We start from the raw sequence: 20790 nt of genomic DNA, 5'->3' as shown, positions 1-20790 counted from the left end.
GAAGTTGTACTACCAACATCATTAGATTCACTGGGGATAGATCCTATCATCTAGGTACTCTTATTCCCATTGATGTTTCTGACCCTATTGCTATTGATTCCATTATTGAGCATCCTATCTCCCACTTTGTTTCCTATGAGAACATCTCACCCTCTTTTTGTGCTTTCCTTTCTTCCATAGATAGTGCCCCTGCCCCTAAAAATGTGGCAGAGGCTCTCTTAGTACCTGAATGGACAAATTCAATGAAAGAGGAGACCAATGCCTTATATAAAAATGGTACATGGGAGTTAGTGGATCTTCTTAAGGGTAAGGAATTGATAGTGTTTTAAAAGCGCAAGGTGCAAAAAAGGCGTAGGGGTCAATTTGTGCCTAAGGTGCAAAGTGAGGTGCGTGCCTTTTTAAGCAAGGCGCAAAAAAAGGATTAAAAAATTAAAAAAAAAAACTAAGAAGTGCAAAAGATCAAAAAATTATTAAACATAATATTAATAAAAATATAAACTTCAATTTTAAAATAAATGTTTTAAAAAACCTATTATCTAATATTAAAATACATAAATATAACATGTAAAGCATATTCAAATGAGAATTTAAAAATAAAATCAAATATATAAAACATTTTCAAGCATATAAAACCCACAATCTCTTTTTTTTCTCAATTGCATTACTTCAAGTAGCTAATGTGATGTAAAGCATATTACATTCCTGATTCTACAAGCTGCCTTTGTACCACGCCCCTCGAGGCAAGCCCAAACAAGTCCACGTTAGGTCTTAAATTCTTAGTTCTCACACAAAAAATTCGAGAGCCCCCCATTTGGTAATGTTGATCATTCATTCATTCTAATAAAATGTCTTCTTAAAAAGTAATAAAAACTATAAAATCATTATTTTTTGTATGAGAACTAAGAATTTAAGACCTAATGTGGACTTGTTTGGGCTTGCCTTGAGGGGCGTGGTATGGGGGTCCGAGGGTGGAGACCCCAGCCCAGCCGCTAGACACAAAAAAAGCATAAAAGCATTGAAGTTTCAAAAGGCGCACGCCTAGGCTGAGGCACAAGGCGCACTGGGCACACGCCTAAGCGCACCAGGCGTGCGCCATTTGAAACGGCTACGCCTAGGACTTGGGCAAGGCGCCTACCCTGAAATGCACCTCGCCTGTGCGCCTTCTAAATCACTGGGAACCGGTAGGATGTAAGTGGGTGTTCATAGTTTAGTAGGGGTGTAAACGGATCGAATTCGAATCCAATTAGAAAATTCGATATCCGACGGATATTGAAAATTAATATTTGAATTCGAATTCAACTAAATATTCAAATATTCAATTTGATTTGAATTCAACCAATTAATTATTTTAGGTAATTAATAAATATATAAAATAAATATTTTATTTATATAAAGTATATAAATATATAAAATTTTTATATAATTTAATTATTATATATAAATTATATAAAACATTTAAATACTTCATATATTATATATAAGAATTGAATAATCAATCGAATTCGGATATTTATCAAATTGAATAAGTTCATATCTGAATTCGATTCGATTATGTCAAATCTCGAATTTGAAATCAGATTTTCGAATACTGTCGACACCCCTACTATGGAAAGGTACAAAGCCCGGTTGGTGGCAAAAGGGTTTACTTAGGTGTATGGAGTAGATTATGCAGAGACATTTGCTCTAATAGCTAAGATGAATTCTATCAGAATCCCTTTTCTCTCTAGCTACTAATCTTAATTGGGACCTTAATCAGTTAGATATCAAAAACGCTTCTTGAATGATGATCTTAAAGAAGAGGTGTACATGGTACAACCACTTGGCTTTTGTGCCCAAGGCAAAGAACAGAAAGTGTGTAGGCTAAATAAATCTTTGTATGGACTAAAACAATTGCCAAGAACTTGGTTCAACAAGTTTCATCTAATAATGCAGCAGATTGGCTATAAATAGTGTCAAACTGATCATACATTATTTGTGAAAAGAGAAGGAAAGATTGCAGCCTTGATTGTGCATGTTGATGACATAGTAATCACAGGTAATTAGAAAGTTAAAATCCAGAAGCTAAAGGAGTTTCTAGCCACTCAATTTGATGTGGAGGATCTAGGTCCATGCAGTATTTCCTTGGAATTGAAGTGGCCTGCTGAAAAAAGGGGATCCTCATTTCTCAAAGGAAATACATCCTAGACCTGTTATAGGATTCAAGAAAACTAGGGGGCAAGCCAGATGACTCTTCCATTGATCCAAACCACAGACTGGGTGATTGTTGTGGTGAGACTATCAAGGATGTAAAACAATTATACGGACTTGTAGGAAGTCTCCTGTATTTGTCCATGACCGGCTAGACATTGCTTATGCTATGGGTATTCTTAGTCAATTCATGTATGCCCCTAAGACCACACATTTAGAGGCGGCTAAGAGAATCCTTAGGTACCTAAAGAAGTTTCCGGGAGTTGGCTTACTATTCCAGAAGAATGGGGATGGGCATTTGAAGGTTGAAGTATATATAGATGTTGATTGGGCTGGATCAGTTGATGACAGAAAGTCCACATGTGAGTATTGTACCTTTGTGGGAGGAAACCTAATCACATGAAGAAGCAAGAAACAAACTGTAATGGCTAGGTCTAATGCTAAATCCAAGTATAGGGCAATGTCCCATCGAATAGCTGATGTTATGTGGATAAAGAATTTGTTGAGTGAGCTAGGTTTTCCAATTGATAGACCCATGTCCTTGAATTGTAACAACAAGGCTGCCATCAATATTGCAGCCAACCTTGTCCTTCATGATAGAACTAAACATATTGAGGTGAACAAACACTTTATTAAGGAGAAACTTGTTAATGGGAAAGTGTGCACTCTGTAATGTTAGTTCCAAGGAGCAACTTGCAGACATTTTTACAAAGGGCCTACATCACTTGCGGCACAATGACTTATGTGACAAGTTGGGCATGATTGACATCTATGTCCCAACTTGAGGGGGAGTGTTAAAACTATTAAAAAACTCTAATTTAGTGCTACAGGGGCACATATGTAATTTTTCCTTTCTTTTTTATTATTTTTGGGTCGCCCTAATATAAATATAGAAGCGGGCACTGCCAACCAATGTTTTTGACTCCAAATCTTTTTTTCTCTTCTCTCTCTCCTCTCTATTTTGACTTTCTATTAGTCTTTTACCAAGAAAACAGTAATAATAGACTCTAGAACTGCTTGGGCCTGGCCTAGCCCGCTCACTGGGCTTGATATTATATCTCAGGCGTCCAGGTTTTCCCATATAAATTAATATAATTATTTTTTAAAATATAAATTGTCAATTTAATTTTATAATAAAAATTATAGAGCACACACACAATTATAATAATAATAATAATAATAATAATAATAATAATAATATCAATTTATTAATTTGTACCATATATGGTATTACAGTATACATATATGGAATGTACATATATCATAACTTCCAAGCTGGGCTAGGATGAGCGGGCCTAGGGTTTTCCAGGCCCAGGCCCAACCAGCATTATGTGTGGGCTTAGTATGGGTTTAGGCTAGGGTGGGTCAGATTATGCAGGCCCAGGAAGAAATGATCAACCCTAATGTGAATTGGTTGGTTGTATCATACAGATATCTATACCAATCTCCCTTTTCCTTCCCTGAAATATCATAATATGCCCAAATGCCTTTATTTAATGTCACAAGTAATATTTAATTACCTTCACAATGAGCCCAATTATCATGTTTAAGAAATTCAGGACAAAATATTGACAACTTTAGGCTATCACTTTATTTTCTGCCTTTTGGTTACTTGAGCACCTGAACTAATCTTATTATTCTAACATTTTATTCCTGTTTTCTTGATTGATAAAAAATGAGTTTGTTTATGTAATAAAAAAGTAATTAATTCAAAGTTTTAAGCATATGCCCACTAGTCTTATTATTCTAACATTTTATTCCTGTTTTCTTGATTGATAAAAAATGAGTTTATTTATGTAATAAAAAAGTAATTAAATCAAAGTTTTAAGCATATGCCCCTAAGTATCACCATGGGGTATTAGTTCAACATTATTCTGTTGGGCATTTGTTGAAATGTAGCACCCATCACTAAAAAAGTTCTAGAAGCAATTTATATTTAAAAGTTCTTGTGGAGGTTGTAATGGAAAGCTGTGTATTATTTATCAAAAAAAGGAAAGTGGTGTATTTATAGAAATAATTAGAGGGCAACTTGGGCGGACTCATTCAAATTAGGTACCCAACTTGCAGCCCTAGAAGTAATCGTAAGGAAGACCTTGAAAACAGGTTTTAGGAGTGACAAAAATCAAAGAAACAAATAATGTTTTGGCTACTTTACGTCAAAATTTCAAGGATTGTGTTATTCCTTCTTGAGTATTGCTACTGCCAACTCCTATTTCTTCTTTACCTTCTATTTTGTTTCTCTTAATTTATAAATCGAGGATATTTTTCTCAAATGGTCCCATCTTATCTAGGGTCAAGTATGTTTTAAATTGCTAATCCATTAACTACACGGGCACAAGTGCTAAAATCCACAGGTATCCCCTATATCTTACATCTTGCTCAACTAGGACAATGATGGGACAAGAACACTTCTACAGATACCCTTCCCTTATCTCAAAGTGATTAAGATAAGCAATATAAATGCCTATTGATAAGAGTGAGGACCCACACAAGTTTAAGATAGCCTCATTTACATAATTATCTCTTGATTAGTCATCAGAATAATACTAAGAGTTGTTGTTCCTTTTTATTCTAGTTTTAGCTAGCTTAGGATTAAAGTCTATTTGAGAAACTCTTGTAATCTTAATTATACGTAGGATCGATCTTATTCTCTAGAGTTGAAATTTAAATATTGGTACCAAATCTTCTCTATTATTGCATATGTTTGAATTCTTTCATGCAGGTATTCTTTAGAATCTATACGAGACTAACATTTGATTAGGATGAGCAAAAAAACAAATGAAACATGATATAACATTGTCAATCTAAACAGAAGACAAATGAACCTGCAACAAATGAAACATGACATAACATGGTCAAAGACATTCTTACCTGGAGCGATATAGCCATATGAACCTGCAACAGCAGACATGGATTTTGAGAATGGAAAGTCGATCAACTTTGCCAAACCAAAGTCCCCAACATGAGCCTCTAGGGAATCATCTAGTAATATGTTGTTTGATTTTATATCTCGATGAATAATTTGAGGCTTGCAGTCATAGTGGAGATAGCATAAACCCTCTGCTGCACCAAGAGCAATCTTATATCTAGTATTCCAGTCAAGCAAACATGTTTTTCCATTGCCATGGAGGTGTTCTCCTAGGCTCCCATTCGCCATATACTCATACAAGAGAATGTTAGCATCTTGGTGGTAACAAAAGCCATAGAGCTTCACAATATTGCGGTGCCCAATCTTTCCTAATGTTGATATCTCAGCAAGGAAGCTTCTGTCAACATTCGACCCTTCTCCACTGGACTTCAGCTTTTTAACAGCAATATGCTTGCCATTAGACATCACAGCCTTGTAAACTGTGCCACAAGCCCCTCTTCCTATAACCGCAGTCTCCGAAAAATTACCAGTGCCTTCCAAGATGTCCTGATATGTGAAACCTTCTTTGGGAAAATAATAGTTATCAGCCACATCATTACTCATTTGATCTTCATGGGAAACAAAAATGCGTTCACGGTGCTTTATAACCCAGCAAATACTGATAGTAAGAACCAGTGAAACTAATCCAACAACCGCTGAAGTAATGCTCACTACTTTCTCCCTTGATGAACCCTCTTGTAACCAATTTGCATGTGTGGTAGAAGATGGGGGTGAAGATGGATGACAAATATTTGACCCTGCTCTGCACAAGCCAATATTTCCAACAAAGTTGCTGGAATCCATTTTACGGAAAGCAGGAGTGTTGGGTATTATTCCAACCAAGTTATTATTAGAAAGGTTGCAGACAATGAGACTTAACAGTGTACCAATTGAAGCAGGTATCTCACCAACCAGCTGGTTGTTGTTCAAATAAAGGGCTTCCAACATCTGCAAGTTTCCTAGATCACCTGGAATTTCCCCAGAAAGAGCATTATGGCTAATGTTAAGAGCAATCTGAAGAGCAGAAAGTTGACCTAGCTCAATGGGGATAGTGCCAGACAAATAATTCCCTCCCATTTGCAACTCTGTAAGATGGTGCAGACCTCCTAAAGTAGTCGGTATCCCTCCATTCAGTCTGTTATCAGATAGCTTCAGCAGTTCTAGATTCACTAGATTGCCAAGTTCCACTGGTACGTAGCCTGTGAAGTGGTTTCTGCTAAGATCAAGCCTCTGGAGCTTTGTACAGTTTCCCAACTCATGAGGGATACTACCAGATAGTTGGTTAGAAGAAATATTTAAGATCACAAGCTGTGCCAGTTCTCCAATCTCAGGGGGGATATGGCCAAAGAAGTAATTGTTTGACAAGAGGAGTCTCTCAAGTTTTTTAAGCTTACCAATTTCTGAGGGTATAGGCCCTGAAAATCGGTTTTGATACAACTCCAGTGCAGAAAGATTCTGAAGTCTCGACAATTCAATAGGAAGGCTTCCTGTTAGTTGGTTATCTCCCAACATTAGTTGTACAAGAGACTTGCATGTTTTTAGCCCATACGGAATGTTACCAGACAACATATTTGACCCAAGGCTCAGGAACATTAACTTATGTAATTTACAAAGATTTGCTGGTATGTTACCTACAAGTTTGTTTTCAGACATGTCAAGGACAGAGAGATTGCTGTTGGCCCCAATAAGAGGAGGAATGGTACCTTCAAGCTTATTGTCAAAGAGTTGCAGATCCTCCAAACAGGTAAGGTTCTGAAACTCTAAAGGAATTGTACCTGTCATATTATTGATGGACAAATCTAAATTCCTCAACTGTTGTAACCATCCAAGCTCTCTAGGAATGCTTCCCTGTAGAAGGTTTTCAAAAAGATGAAGTAGGTGAAGATTTGAAATCTGACCTAGCTCCTTGGGAATGAAACCTGTTAATCGATTCTCAGAAAGGTCAATCTCAACTGTACTTCTACAGTTTCCTAGTTCTCGCGGAATTGTTCCAGTAAATTGGTTGGTGTACAAATATAACTTTTTCAACCGGGATAACTTCCCAAGCTCCTTTGGAATGCTTCCAGTGAAAGCATTGTCATTCAAAGCAAGCAACTCCAGGCTACTGCAGTTCCCAAGCTCAGGAGGAATCTCCCCAGATAAATGGTTCTGCCAAAGAATCAATGTGGTTAGATTCTTAAGCTTGTGGATCTCCCTGGGAATAGAACCTTCAAGCTTATTCTGTGCCAACCCTAAAATCTCCAGGCTATGGCATTCACGGATTTCTACAGGTATTGGGCCCGAGAGGAAGTTTAGACCTGCCCTGATGATCCTAAGGTTTTTCAACTTTCCAATCGATGAAGGAATTGTGTCAGTGAGGTTATTGCTATAAATGACAAGTTCTTCGAGATGCATCAAATTTCCAATATCAGTAGGAATTTGACCATACAGATAGTTCTCACTTAGAGAGAGAATTCTTAGATTGAACAATTGGAACATCTCTATTGGTATTTCTCCGTGTAACCTATTTGTGCCAAGGTCCAAAATCTCAAGATTCCCACAATTACCCAGTTCCTTAATTAAAGGACCAGAGATGAGATTATCTGATAAGTTTAACGCAGTTAACTGAGGAAGTTTACAGATACTGGAAGACAACTTACCAGACAAATTGAAGCCACTGAGATTTACAGATGTTACCTCAGAGCCAGTACATTCTATACCCGTCCAATTACAAGGAGTTGAATCTCCTAAATTCCAGTTTAGGAAATTGTTGTTGTTACTATTGCCAATAAGGCTCCTTCTGAATTCCAGAAGTGCACTCCCGTCTTCGTTCAGTGAACTTGCGAAGATAAAGCAGTAACAAATGGCAAGAACTAAGAGAAAATGACTTCCAACACGAGCAGAGGTCCTATGGGTTGCCATTTCCTGGACAGACAGAGGAAAGAAGCGAGAGTAGAGAAAGAAATGAGGAGACGGGATCGAATTCTCGCCTTTGGTCCTAGCATCTACTGTTCTAGAGTCAAAAGACAGGGACACACAGCACAGTGGGAACATGTTGACAGTCTTCACAACGATTGAAAGTTTTGTTCTCTCGATTGGGGGATATGTCATAGTCCTGAATCAAGAAATGCAGGGGTTGTGAGTGACCAAGAGTAGAGGGACTATAACCCACAGAAACAAGTAAATCAAGGACAAGTTTAAGTATGATCAAGACAACCAATCATCAGAAAACAGTTAATTGATCATTGGAAAAGCAGAAGGGATGAGGTGCAAAATCACATACCCAAATCAAAGAACTGCAAGTCTGCAACCGTATGACTGAGGAATCTTCCATGAAAACAACTTAGAAAACTCAATTCCAAAGCAAGTTCAAGAAGAAACAACACTAATTCGACCCACCCAAAAGACCACCGCTCACAATAATAGCGAATAATTCTGAATTGTAAAAGCTAAGCAGGATCAAGCTCTACCCGAGTGAGGAAATAATAAATTAAACCGAACCCAACCAAATGAAAACGCTTAAAAGTTGAAGAAAGAGAAGAGGAAGAGCCTTTTTTTTCTGCCTTGAGAAGATTGAGTAAAAGGGGATAGAAAGTTACCTAACTGAGTAGCGCCACATCTAGGAATTAAAAAGGCCTAAAGGAGAAAGAAAAAGGTGATGAAGTAGCAAATGAAGAGATAAGAACGAGCCAGGGAGGGTCGGACATTTGAAGGGGTAAGAAACAAGGATTGAGTAACGAAGGTATACAGACAGAGTAGATAAGGTATTCGAGTCAACCAAAGCCTGCAGTTCAACAGTGCTGCTATTTTCTGTTCTTCAATCCTCTTAATTCCGAAGCCAGAGCTTTCAGCTTTGCGCTGTAGTTGCTGTTGCTTATAGCTAATAGGCCTCCACCTCCACCTCCAGCCCTTGTTCCATCTTATCATCATCATCATCGCCACTTTTTCCCTAGAAATAAATATAAAAAAATAAGATCGCTTTTGGGATGGATGATTGAGCAATCTTCTGTTGCTTTATACGTAGTAGACGAGACAAGTCGTGTAGACGTTGAAGAATGAATGTCCGCCATTGTTGTTTGCTGGGCCTCCTCCTTAGGGCAAGTGTGGTTGTTGCTTGGCTTCTGTTCTCGAAGGTCATCATTTCCACGCCGACTGCTTATAGCTTAGTGGAGACTGGAATCTCTCTCTTTCAGCGAGTGCGTGCTTCAGCAGGCAACAATGGTAATACTAATACAGACCCAATTTCTTCTTCTTTCACCAACTGTCATATCATCATCTGTCTCCCGTGAATCAATGGAAAAATTTTGTTGCCCACGTTTCACAGCCTCTCTTCCATCCCTGCCGGACACGTCAGTCTACACTCCACACGAATTTTCCGAAACTCACTTTCCGTTAATGTTTGACCATATCATTATAAATAGCAATTTTTATGACCAAATTATCCATTGAATGGCAAATTAGGAGAAAAGGTGTCATTTAGATCAGGGTTAGACCGAAATTATCTCTTTCTTCTCTCTCTTTCTTGCTCAAATCTGGCCGCAGCCCCTTTTCTCGCTCAAATCTTGAAGGTAGTCACTGCATCGCCTTCTTTCTTTCTTAGATCTTGCTGCCCTTATAGCACCTTCTCTCTCATTTTTGAAAGTAATTGCACCACCCTCTTTAGACCTTGTCGTTGCACCACCTTCTGTCTCCCTTAGATCTTGAAAGTAGCCGCTACACCACCCTCTCTCTTGCTCAGATCTTGCCACTACCGTAGCACCTTCTCTCTCGCTCAGATCATGAAGATAACCACTGCACTTCTCTCTCTCTCTCTGAAGGTTGTTGCCGCATAGATCTACTATTTGAAGATTTGAAAGAAGGCAATCAAAAATTTCAAAGTTTTAGATGCTTTGAAACATTTGCAATGTATTCTTTTGAATTTGGAAAGTAAATCCTCCCCATCGAGGATTCTATAGATTTATGCAAAAAAATATTTTTGTAAATTTTTATCTCATTGTTTGAAATGTTTTTCGAAAATTTATTGCAATAATCTTTAGATTCAATGTCTATTTTTTGTTTATTTTCTTTAAATATCATTTTATTAGTTTGTTTGTAATTTTTTATTTTTTTCTAAAATATATAATTTAAAAATCATTTTTTTATTTTTTTCTTTTTTAGTTGATTTTTTTATCATTTTATGTATCTTTGTGTAGGTTTTTACAATTTTTACTTTTTTTCTATAATATATAATTTTTAAAATTTTACCATTTCATGTATATTTACAATTTTTGTTTTTATTCGATCTTTATATTTTTTTGAGTTTTTTTTTGTCTTTTTCAATTTTCTTGTTTTTTTACATTTTGTGTTTTGTTATAATTTCTAATGTTTTTGTATAATTTATATTTTTTACATTTTTCAATTTTCTACAATCTATAAAATTTTTCTGTATTTTTTGTTATTTATTTGCAATTTTTGTGTTTTTCTATAATTTTAGGTTTTTTTCTACATTTTTTTATTTTGTTTTTCAAGTTCTATAGTATTTTTATATTTTTTGTAATTTCTGTGTTTTTATGTATTTTATATTTAAAAATATTTTTTTGAACATTTTCCTTTATTTCATGTTTTTGTAGTTAAAATATTAAAATATATAGGTATATATTTTTATATTTTTCTATAAGAGTTAAATGGTAATATATTAACTTCTGTTATTCTGTTTAATGTCAAATTAGTGACATGGTGAGTTTTAGATATTTTGAAAAGTTATGGTGAATTTAAGAGAAATGCTGAAAACTCATGGTGAATTTCCCTTTTTTTTTTTAAGGCAACCAAAGGTCAGCCCATACTCAACTAACCCTTGCCAAGTGAGCAAGGTTTAGTTGAATGCTTAGCTGTTCAATGGGTTGTAGAACCAATCATAAGGTTCCATGTCAGTAATAAAATACATGGGAGCCGTATCTTTTATAGTGGGGCCCATGAACTTATTACTAGCGTGGAACCTTATCATTGGTTTCATAGCCTACTGAACAACTAAAGCGATCAGGTAATCCAATTTCTGCCAAGCAAGGTCCAAAATGGGCTGACTTATTCAGTTTCTTGGGCCATAAAACGGAATAGCATTAACAATAAACTTAGCTTGTTAGCCTTATACTTAGGGTTAGCCACTGCATTTGGCATTTCTTATTTTAAGGACTTTTCTTCTTTTTTAGCTATAATATCTCTATAAATACTTGATTTTTTAATTGCAAAAAAGAGATAAATCCTTAAAATAAGAAATACTAAATGAAACTTTAGCCCTAAATTTTGCTTTACAACCGGCTGAGCAGCCATCATTTTTTATGGAATGGGGAAACAATGATAATATTTTACACAAGTAATAAAATAAATGGGACCCACACTTTTTACGGTGAGATCAATAAATTTATCATTGACTTGCTATATTATCATTTGGTCAATAGGTTATAAGGCGGAGTGCCTCATAACCAAATTCCTTAATGCTCATGATTACAATGTTCAATGATAGTAGAGTGATGGGACGGATCAATTTATTATTTACATGAAACATTAATATTAATTCCACAGCCGATTGAACAATTTACGCGCAATATAGATCCTCTGTGCCAATGGATTTCAGTATCATATGTAATTCATTTTACAGAAGAGTTTTTTTTATCCACATTTGAGTAGTTGTTTTTGGTTTTCCACTTCTTAAAGAAAGTCACGGTTTATGACTCTCATGTGATGTGGCCACAGCCTTTGCACAATTAGGGTGAGAATGTGAGATGACATTTGTGCCCCAGAGCGTGGGGCACCCTATAGCACGTGGGTAAGATTCGAACCCAATATCCATTACAACTTGCTTAAAAGACTTCATCAATTATCAGCAAATTAGTCAGCATGTGTGTATTTAGGGTTTGTTTGACGTGTCTTTTTCGGAAGATTTTCTGGTAGTTTTGACAGTCAAAATACGTATTGAGCTTTTATATGAAGATTTAAGCAACCCGAAGTACATTTGGTAGACGTGTCTTTTTCTATACGTCTTTTCGTGTGAGAATAAAACACGAAAAGCTTCATTTAGAGCTTTTCGAAACCAGCTCAAAATGGGCTTTTTGTGTTTTTTCGGTGTTCTGTCTTTTGACGGGTAGATCTTCCATGCGCCAAACAAAAATAAACCGAAAATCGGTCTTCCCGACTTATAAACAGCCAAAAAAACCGTGCGAAAAAATGCATAAAATGAGCCCTTAAATATCTTTAAAATTTCAAACTGCTGTTATTTTTATGACTAATTTGCCTTTTTATTCTATTTTTCTTCAGTTAGGGTTTGGAAGCATGGTAACCGATTTGGAGGTTGGGGACGAGAGAGACTATGTTTTAGTGTGTCACTTTTGTCATTTTGATACCTTTTATTCTTAATCCAACCGATTTTAAAATTTAAATGAACAATTTGGTAATTTTACCTAGGGCCTAACCGGATTATAGATCAGATTTAGCAAAATCTCGATTCCCAATTCCAATCCGATTATTGAAAATGACATGACTTCAATCGGATTTAGAGATTTTGGATTCTAATTCAATCCTAATTAATTCGAATTGAATTTGAGGGCCAGTTTGGTTTGTAGGAATAAGGGTCTGGAATTGGAATCGGAATAGTCCAACTGTTTGGTTGGACAGAATCGGAATTCCATTCCCATTCCTACTGGAATAGCATTCCCCCATTTGAGGGAATGACTATTCCTTACCTCTCCCTTGGGAATGAAATCCAGTTCCTGCTGATTTTAATTTCCATTCCCATTCTTGTCTAAATCAAACATACTATGGGAATAAACCATTCCGATTCCGATTCCAGAGGATTTCGTTTTCGATTCCGACTACGAACCAAACAGACCCTAAATTTAATCCAATTTTGCTTAATTTTTTTTAAATATAAAAAATAAAAAGTTAATTACTTTTCATTTTTATATAATAAATTAATATAAACATAACATACTAAATTTATTATACATAATTTTATATATAATTATATAAATTTTAAATATTAAAATCAACAAATATTATAATATAATCAAATTTGAATTTTATCGGATCAAATAGAGTAAAATTCACATCCAATCTCATTAGATAAATACATTATTGAAATCCGAAATAATCAGATCTTATATTGGATTTTCAGAATCCATTGACAGCTTTAATTTTACCTTCACCACTAACCTCATTAACGGAATTAGGGGGTAAAGTGCTGAAATCAAAAGTTCAGTAGAGTTTCTTGTCGGAACATAAAATTGGGGGCTAAGTATCAGCATTTGCTAAATACATGGAGTAGTTTGTAATTTATCCTAATTCAAAGCCGGTTCTACTCTATTTAAAAAATTAAAAGTTAAGAAAGTGGAAGAAAGTGACCGGGCCAACCTTGAAACGGTTAAATTGTTTAAATTTCCAGAATATTATGACTTTTTAAGATATGTCATATGTGTGGGTCCCATAACGTTCGAGAAATAAATCAAAGAATTCAAAATTTCGAGCAAGCCTAGCGCCACCGGCAGTGTTCGACACGGAACCCTTTAATCACAAAATGGCAAAAGGTAGAAAGAGCTCTATTAATTTATTTTTGAAATGAGGGCGATTATGGGTGTTAAGGGATCTGTGACTAGGATGCCCGTCTAACTAGCATTTGCCTTTCCTTTCCTTGCCTTTCATTTAGAAGTTAGAACCAAAAGCGACGCGAGCCTTTTTGAAATTTGAACGAAGGGAGCAACTGAGCAAGCAAGTTAAGTGAAAACCAGGATTTGATTATTCGAAGATCTGCAGCGAACTCCATCTCTAAAGACCAAATCGAGATCAAGGCTCGATCCGAATCAATCCTAGGTCCTTAATCTGAAAGTCGGTAAGAAAATTTTAAGCTTCTAGATTTTTACTAGTTGTTGAAACTCATGGAGTTGGGGTTTATCAAATGATGCAACCCTTTTGGTACCTGCCTCGAGGTCTTGAGGAAATTTTCTTTCTAGTCAGTGAGAAGCATTTGCATCATCATCATTATCATGTCACTTGCACTCACTAAATTTCAGGAAGATTCTACCTTTCGTTGCTTCAAGACCTTTTTTTTTTTTCTCAAAATTCCTCCGACATTTGGACAGTAACTCGTTCAGATCCTCTTTGTTTGATTGATTTCGGAAACCCTAAATCCTCATGCGCAGAGTATTTTCCCTTTGAAGCTTCAAAAAACTCCAAGTTCCTTGAAACAGTCTCAGAAACGTTTTTAAGGTTTCTGGGTATTGGTTGGCTCTGTTGGATGATTTTTTTTTTCTTCTTTTGGTGGATAAGATAACTTTAATTAAACTTAGAAGATGAAATGTTTACAACAGAAGACAACCAAGGAGGAGGAGAGTACCAAAATTTCTCCCTAGAATAGTTTTTCATATGCTGAGAAATTGGATGAGCTGCTACATTAGCAATTCTCGGAATATACTCAAGATGTGTTTCAGTAATGAATTGAACATAACACTGAGAATCTCAAAAAGCTATAAAGCACCAATCTAGAATAAACTATAAACTATAAACTATGAATAAAAGCTTATAAGAATTGCATGTGGGAAAAGATATATAAACTATAAAAACTATGAAGAAAAACTTATAAGAATTGCATGTGGGAAAAGATACGAGGTATGCCCAAGAAATTGGACCTTGATTAGGTATAATCGAAAGGTCACAACCTTTAGATGATTCACAATCTTGTTTCTGTATTCCCATGCATGGCCTAGCAGATTCAGTAGGTGGATACTTTTTTTATTTTTATTTTTTTGAGGAAGGTGGTTTCTTATTTACTTATTTGGCTTTTGGCTTGCCACTTCGTCAACAAAAAAGTTACTTTCTGTGGAGAACCAAATGCCGCCTTAGAATTTCTAGGTGACATGAAATTTAATATCTTAACTTATACTGTCATTAGGGGATCCTATCCGGTCTCCACCTCTCCCAACACCCTAGATGGATGAGATTAGTATTGGACAATGGTCTTTATATTGTCATAAGAGGCCATTGCTTGGTGCATTGGTCTTGGGCTGACAAGCGTGAGAATACGGGTTTGAGTTTGAGAGTGTCCACTCTCCCAACACCCTCGTTCACAAATAGTGTTTCAGTCAGATGGATATGTCCTATGATACCCATATACCTGTACAAGGGTGCTGTATTGTGTGGGATGCTTCAATCTTTGGTATAAACTTCATATCTGGTACTGCATCCAACCATATCCAGATAACATAAGATATATCTAGTTAACATTTTTAAACTTTAAAAAAATTCTACATTTTAAATGTTGATCTGTTAATAGTGATCCATCGAACAATAGAGTTGCCCTTTATGTTATATTTGATGGTGTTGATTTCATGCCTTGTGTATTTGGTTCTGAACAAGAGAGGCTTCAACCTATTGATTACCTATTTTCCCTTGTTATTAGTCAATATATTTTAAAGGAGAATTTCCTTTTTTTTTCCATGTTTTTCTGTTTCACAGCATTGATGTATTATTAATCATTCTGGGATTAGGAATGAACCTATTGTTAAATCAGTTTATTTTCAATTCTTGGGATGTATCATTCGATTAATTATTGCCCTCTGCAGAGAAGTATTGATTTCAAGTTTCAACATGTCGAATCTCCAAAGCGATCAACTTTTGCAAATGGAAACAACTTGTGGGTCCCTTCTATATGAACTTCAGGTTGTCATTTATTTATTTTATTGAAGTTTTAATATAAAAGAATGATTATCTTTCTTACATCTCTATCTCTTCCCCTATTTATTCTTGTTGTTTATTCGATTTTGTTGCAATAGCAATCTGAAGGTGATTACACACCAATTGCTATATTTCTAATGTTTCAATTGTCCATGATATTGCTGAATTCAGATGATATGGGATGAAGTTGGAGAATCCGAAGCTGAAAGGGATAAAATGCTACTTGAACTAGAACGAGAATGCCTAGAAGTATATAGAAGAAAGGTAGATCAGGCAAACCGGTGCAGAGCACAGCTACGACAAGCAATTGCAGAAAATGAGGCAGAACTTGCAACAATCTGCTCAGCAATGGGTGAGCGACCAGTGCATATCCGCCAGGTGGGTCTCTAGATCCAACTTTATCCATGCATCATAGCTTCCAGGATGAAAAAAAAAAAAAGAATCAGTTTTGTCTTAGAAGAAGCTTGATATTTTGGTAACCACACCATCATTTCTTGAACTGTTCTTCAGTTGCTTAAAATATCCTTCATATCAAAGTGATAACAAGTGGGCTCTTGTATCCAGTCTGATCAGAACTCTGGAAGATTGAAGGAAGAGCTTGCAGCTATTATTCCACAATTAGAGGAGATGCGGAAGAGAAAATGTGACAGAAGGAATCAGTTTCTTGAAGTTCTTGAGCAAATACAGAGAATCTCAAATGAGATTTGCAAATCAACAGATTATAATTCTTCTAAGATAGTTGTGGACGAAACTGACTTGTCCATGAGAAAGTTTGAAGAGTTGCACAGGCAACTGCAGGCACTTCAAAAGGAAAAGGTGAACCCCCCTCCTCCCCAACACACACATAGAAAAGAAAAAAAAAAAGTAAATGCTATCAATCATTTTTGAATGCCAGCAAATGATCTAATTTCCTTCTTTGTACAGAGTGATCGCCTGAAACAGGTCCTGGATCACTTGAGTACTTTGAACTCACTCTGTTTGGTTCTTGGCATGGATTTCAAGCAAACAATTAATGAGGTTCACCCCAGTTTGAATGATTCTGAAGGAACAAAGAACATAAGTGATGATACAATTGAGAGGTTGGACTCTGCAATACAAAACCTGTTGGAGGTTAAGATAAAGAGAATGCGAAGGGTAATTTATTGATCTAGAAACTTAATTTTATGATTTTCTGTTTCATTTTATGCCTTTTTTCATTAAGTTTACTGATGTATCAAATTGTGGCAGTTGCAAGATCTTGCAACTACCATGCTGGAGTTGTGGAATTTGATGGATACACCAATTGGGGAGCAACAAATATTTCAGAATGTGACCTGTAAAGTAGCCGCTTCAGAACAAGAAATAACTGAACCGAACATGCTCTCTGTGGAGTTTATTAATTATGTGAGTTTAACAGTACACTGAAAAGGAAGAGAAACTTTTTGAGAAAAATCTTTACTGTTGTTTTATTTACTCCCATTGAGTATATAGGCTTCATGGCCATAAATAAGAACTAAGTAGACATGAGATGCAGGTTGAGGAGGAAGTGTCTAGACTTGAGGATTTGAAAGCTAGTAAAATGAAAGAACTTGTTCTGAAGAAGAGATCAGAGATGGAAGAGATTTGCAGGCGGACACACATGGTGGCAGAAATAGATAATGGAATGGAATATGCAATTGAAGCTATTGAATCTGGTAAGAGAATCTGATGGAATGTATTGTTCTTTGATTTCCAGTATTCAGTTTCAATATGATTTCCAGTATGCAATTATCATAATTTTTTTTTTATTCAGGAGCTGTGGACCCTGCCTGCATTCTGGAGCAGATTGAACTTCAAATTGCAAAGTTCAAAGAGGAAGCATTTAGCAGGAAAGAGATACTGGAAAAGGTTGAGAAGTGGTTGGCTGCATGTGAAGAGGAGAGCTGGCTTGAGGAATATAACAGGGTCAGGTGCTTTGCCTTGGTTTTCTTAGAAGATATTTCTATATCCTATCAGTACTCTCACATATGAGGTAGTATTTCAGGATGAAAACCGTTATAATGCTGGAAGAGGTGCACATCTTACACTAAAGCGAGCTGAGAAAGCTCGTGCTGTGGTTAACAAACTTCCTGGTACACTTCTTGCATCACATGTACTGTTAACTCTTCCTAGTTCCTATTAGGTTGAAATATTGTTGTCTACCTTATACAAGTCTAACTTTTCTAGGCAGCCATAGAATCATTTAATTTCTAAAATTTATTGGTTTTGGAGCAGCAATGATAGATGCATTGGGGACAAAAGTCAGAACATGGGAGAGAGAAAGAGGCATTGAATTTTTATATGATGGTGTAAGTACTACCTGTTAAATTCTCAGTCATCACTTTGTCTGCTTTATTCACCTTTATCTTCCATTCCACTCTGACATATATTCTTTACAAGATTAAGCTATTGGATATTATTTTTTTGGAATTGAATCAGGCTCTTTTTGGCCTTCCCCTTGTCTATTTTTTTTTTCTGGAACTGGGACCTGACTTAATTAAATTACTTCAATTGTCAAGTTAGCCAATACATATTTATAATGATCCATTCTTGTTCTCCATGTTACAGGTCAGGCTTCTTTCTATGCTCGAAGAATACAATATTTTAAGGCAAGAGAAAGAGCAAGAAAGAAAAAGACAGAGGGTATGACCACTCCGGTTCTGAAGTTGCTTTTAGTCAATCACAGTATTGTAATGGTACTACAATGTCATCTTTGCCCAAACATTGACCCTTGCAGGATCAAAAGAAACTCCAGGGACAATTAATTGCAGAGCAGGAGGCACTGTTTGGATCAAAGCCAAGCCCACTAAAGCCCCAGAATGGAAAAAAAGGTCCTAGAATGTCAATTGGAGGTGCAAATGGTAGAAGACTCTCACTTGGTGGAGCAATGTTGCAAACTCCTAAACCTGATCTGCCTCACCCTGCAAAACTTACTCCACATTTACGCCCAAGCAAGAAGGGTGGTTTACTAAGCCACCACCAGGATGATAGTTGTGTAGCTTTGTCTGCAGGTTGTTATTTTTTCTTATTTTTTTCTCTGAAGGGTTGTTCTTGTCATTTGAATTTTCTTTCATTCTGAGTTTGCTTTGACTCTTTATGCAGGTAGGAGAGGCTTGGATATTGCTGGTCTCCCAGTAAAGAAGCACTCATTCAATGCTACAAATTCTCATGAAATTGAATCACCCATGACAAGAAAGCCATTTTCCCCTCTCTCTGCAGCAATGTTACCCAAGCTCAACCCAAATTTTCTGGAAGATCTAAACAAAGTGCAGGGTCGGACTATGCAGAAAACACTCCCCAATAGCAACACACCATTGGCTACACCTTCCAAGTTGGCTTGCGTTACTGATGAAGATAACAGGACCCCCAAGGAGAAGATGCCAATTCCAATGCCCACTACTCCTTCAACCATTTCTGTATCCATGCAAACAGCTACCACCCCAGCCCCTGCAATTGCCACTGTTCTTTTTGGTGCTAATAAAATTGAAGATAACAGGACCCCCAAGGAGAAGATGCCAATTCCAATGCCCACTACTCCTTCAACCATTTCTGTATCCATGCAAACAGCTACCACCCCAGACCCTGCAATTGCCACTGTTCTTTTTGGTGCTAATAAAATTGAAGATAACAGGACCCCCAAGGAGAAGATGCCAATTCCAGTGCCCACTACTCCTTCAACCATTTCCGTACCCATGCAAACAGCTACAACCCCAGCTCCTGCAATTGCCGCATTTCTCTTTGGTGCTGATAAAATTGAAGAGATGCATGAAGAAGTTGAATACTCCTTCGAGGAGAGGAGAGCTGGTTTTTTCATTCCCAAAACACGTGATATCAGTAGTACAAGTTTGACATGTTTGGACCTGAATTAGATTGGTTTCTCCTTTTTTTCTTCATTTAGGCATTGAAAGTCAACTGTAATTGGCTTATCTGGTTCCTGTACATAGCTGAAATGCACTTTGTCACAAATCCTTGTCCCCTTCTGCTATCTTAGAACATCACGAATTTTTTGTAGTCAAATATAATGATTGTCTTCAATCAGAACATGAACCTGATCTGCTTTATCCTAAATTTACTGCATTGGAATGTGATACACATTGTGTCCAATTATAATGTTATCATGATCTTCATTGTTTCCTATCACATTTTTATCCATTCATGAACCCTGACCATACTCTAAACTAAAGTGTTATCAGATCTAAATTGGTAGTGGTCTACTGCAAAAGAATTTGCAGCACATTAGAAGATTCATACTTGGAACTATGTAGACTTGTGGGAAATCTGTACTAGGTCATTTGCTTATGTGACTATGGCAAAGAGTGTAGTTTGTCTTGTATATAGAAAGATTTATACTATGTTTCTATCTTTTGATTATTTCCTTTCCCTTTATACAGACTTTCTGAACACAAGTTTAGCTTTAGCGTTAAAAGGAACACATTGGTAGTGGTTGAATTGGATGAGCTCCTTAATTGCTGAATCATGTTGTAGTGATTACTTTAACCTACCTCGCTACCCCTAAAATAATATACTGTATGACCACCTCAACTAAACGACCAACAAGAAATTCAGCTCAGCCAATTCAGCAATTATGCCCCCACTTTGGATGGACTCCTGCTGCCAACACCATCATTATTTTCGTCGTGATCACTGCTGATGATGCATGCACCTACACACTCTCATTCCCTTTCCCCTCTCTGGCCAAAGCCAACAAAGGCCATGTGCTTCCTAGACTTTCATAAAAAGCACAAGCCCTCCTTCCTACCAATAGCTTATTCCCATTCCTACAACATCCACTAAAGTAGTCTTCCTTTACTCAACTATCTCTTCCACTCAACTACGTATCCAGACAAGCCATGAAATAACCACAAAAGAAAAGTGAAGCTGTAAGCCAGTCTGGTTTCATGTAATGTGGTGAAAAGTACCTATCTCCCTTTCTAGGCGTGAGTGCTTGGGACCCACTTCCTTCCCTAGTCAAACAAAGTGCTATTTGCATCATGTTGTTCTCTTTTCTTTTGGTTTTCTCA

At 36.5% G+C, this 20790-nt stretch overlaps 2 protein-coding genes across 3 annotated transcripts in view; one reads left to right on the top strand and one right to left on the bottom strand.

Moving 5' to 3' along the window:
* LOC148866132 (Leucine-rich receptor-like protein kinase family protein) overlaps positions 1-9279 on the bottom strand; it is a 30872-nt gene extending 21593 nt beyond the window's left edge. The window contains exons 1-2 of one of the 2 annotated variants that reach the window (XM_088980568.1): positions 8358-9197; positions 5059-8189 (exon numbers count right to left, since the gene is read on the bottom strand). In XM_088980568.1, the coding sequence (XP_088836694.1) occupies positions 5059-8185 (3127 nt within the window). In that variant the 5' untranslated portion in view covers positions 8186-8189; positions 8358-9197. Of the gene's footprint in view, positions 1-5058 lie in introns of both variants that reach the window. The other variant, XM_088980567.1, reaches the window with a different exon arrangement.
* A 4357-nt stretch (positions 9280-13636) lies between these two features.
* LOC148866131 (65-kDa microtubule-associated protein 3-like) lies at positions 13637-19873 on the top strand. The gene is made up of 13 exons (XM_088980391.1): positions 13637-13931; positions 15661-15757; positions 15944-16150; positions 16337-16588; positions 16697-16906; positions 17000-17155; positions 17286-17445; positions 17544-17695; positions 17775-17862; positions 18005-18078; positions 18338-18412; positions 18507-18780; positions 18872-19873. The coding sequence occupies exons 2-13, from the start codon at positions 15686-15688 to the stop codon at positions 19636-19638; spliced, it is 2487 nt and encodes an 828-aa protein (XP_088836517.1). The 5' UTR covers positions 13637-13931; positions 15661-15685; the 3' UTR covers positions 19639-19873.
* Positions 19874-20790: the final 917 nt, after the last annotated feature.

Source organism: Nelumbo lutea, chromosome 3, assembly GCF_056320005.1.
Source record: "Nelumbo lutea isolate HS-2025 chromosome 3, American lotus-T2T, whole genome shotgun sequence".
Classification (NCBI taxonomy): Eukaryota; Viridiplantae; Streptophyta; class Magnoliopsida; order Proteales; family Nelumbonaceae; genus Nelumbo; species Nelumbo lutea.
Note: the sequence above shows the minus strand (reverse complement) of the source record. Positions and strands in the feature narration are given on the sequence as shown.

Coding starts and splice junctions, on each gene's coding strand:
- LOC148866131 (XM_088980391.1), top strand. CDS start 15,686: ATGTCGAATCTCCAAAGCGATCAACTTTTGCAAATGGAAACAACTTGT. Junction 15,758..15,943: donor CCCTTCTATATGAACTTCAG/GTTGTCATTTAT, acceptor TGCTGAATTCAG/ATGATATGGGATGAAGTTGG. Junction 16,589..16,696: donor AGGCACTTCAAAAGGAAAAG/GTGAACCCCCCT, acceptor TTCTTTGTACAG/AGTGATCGCCTGAAACAGGT.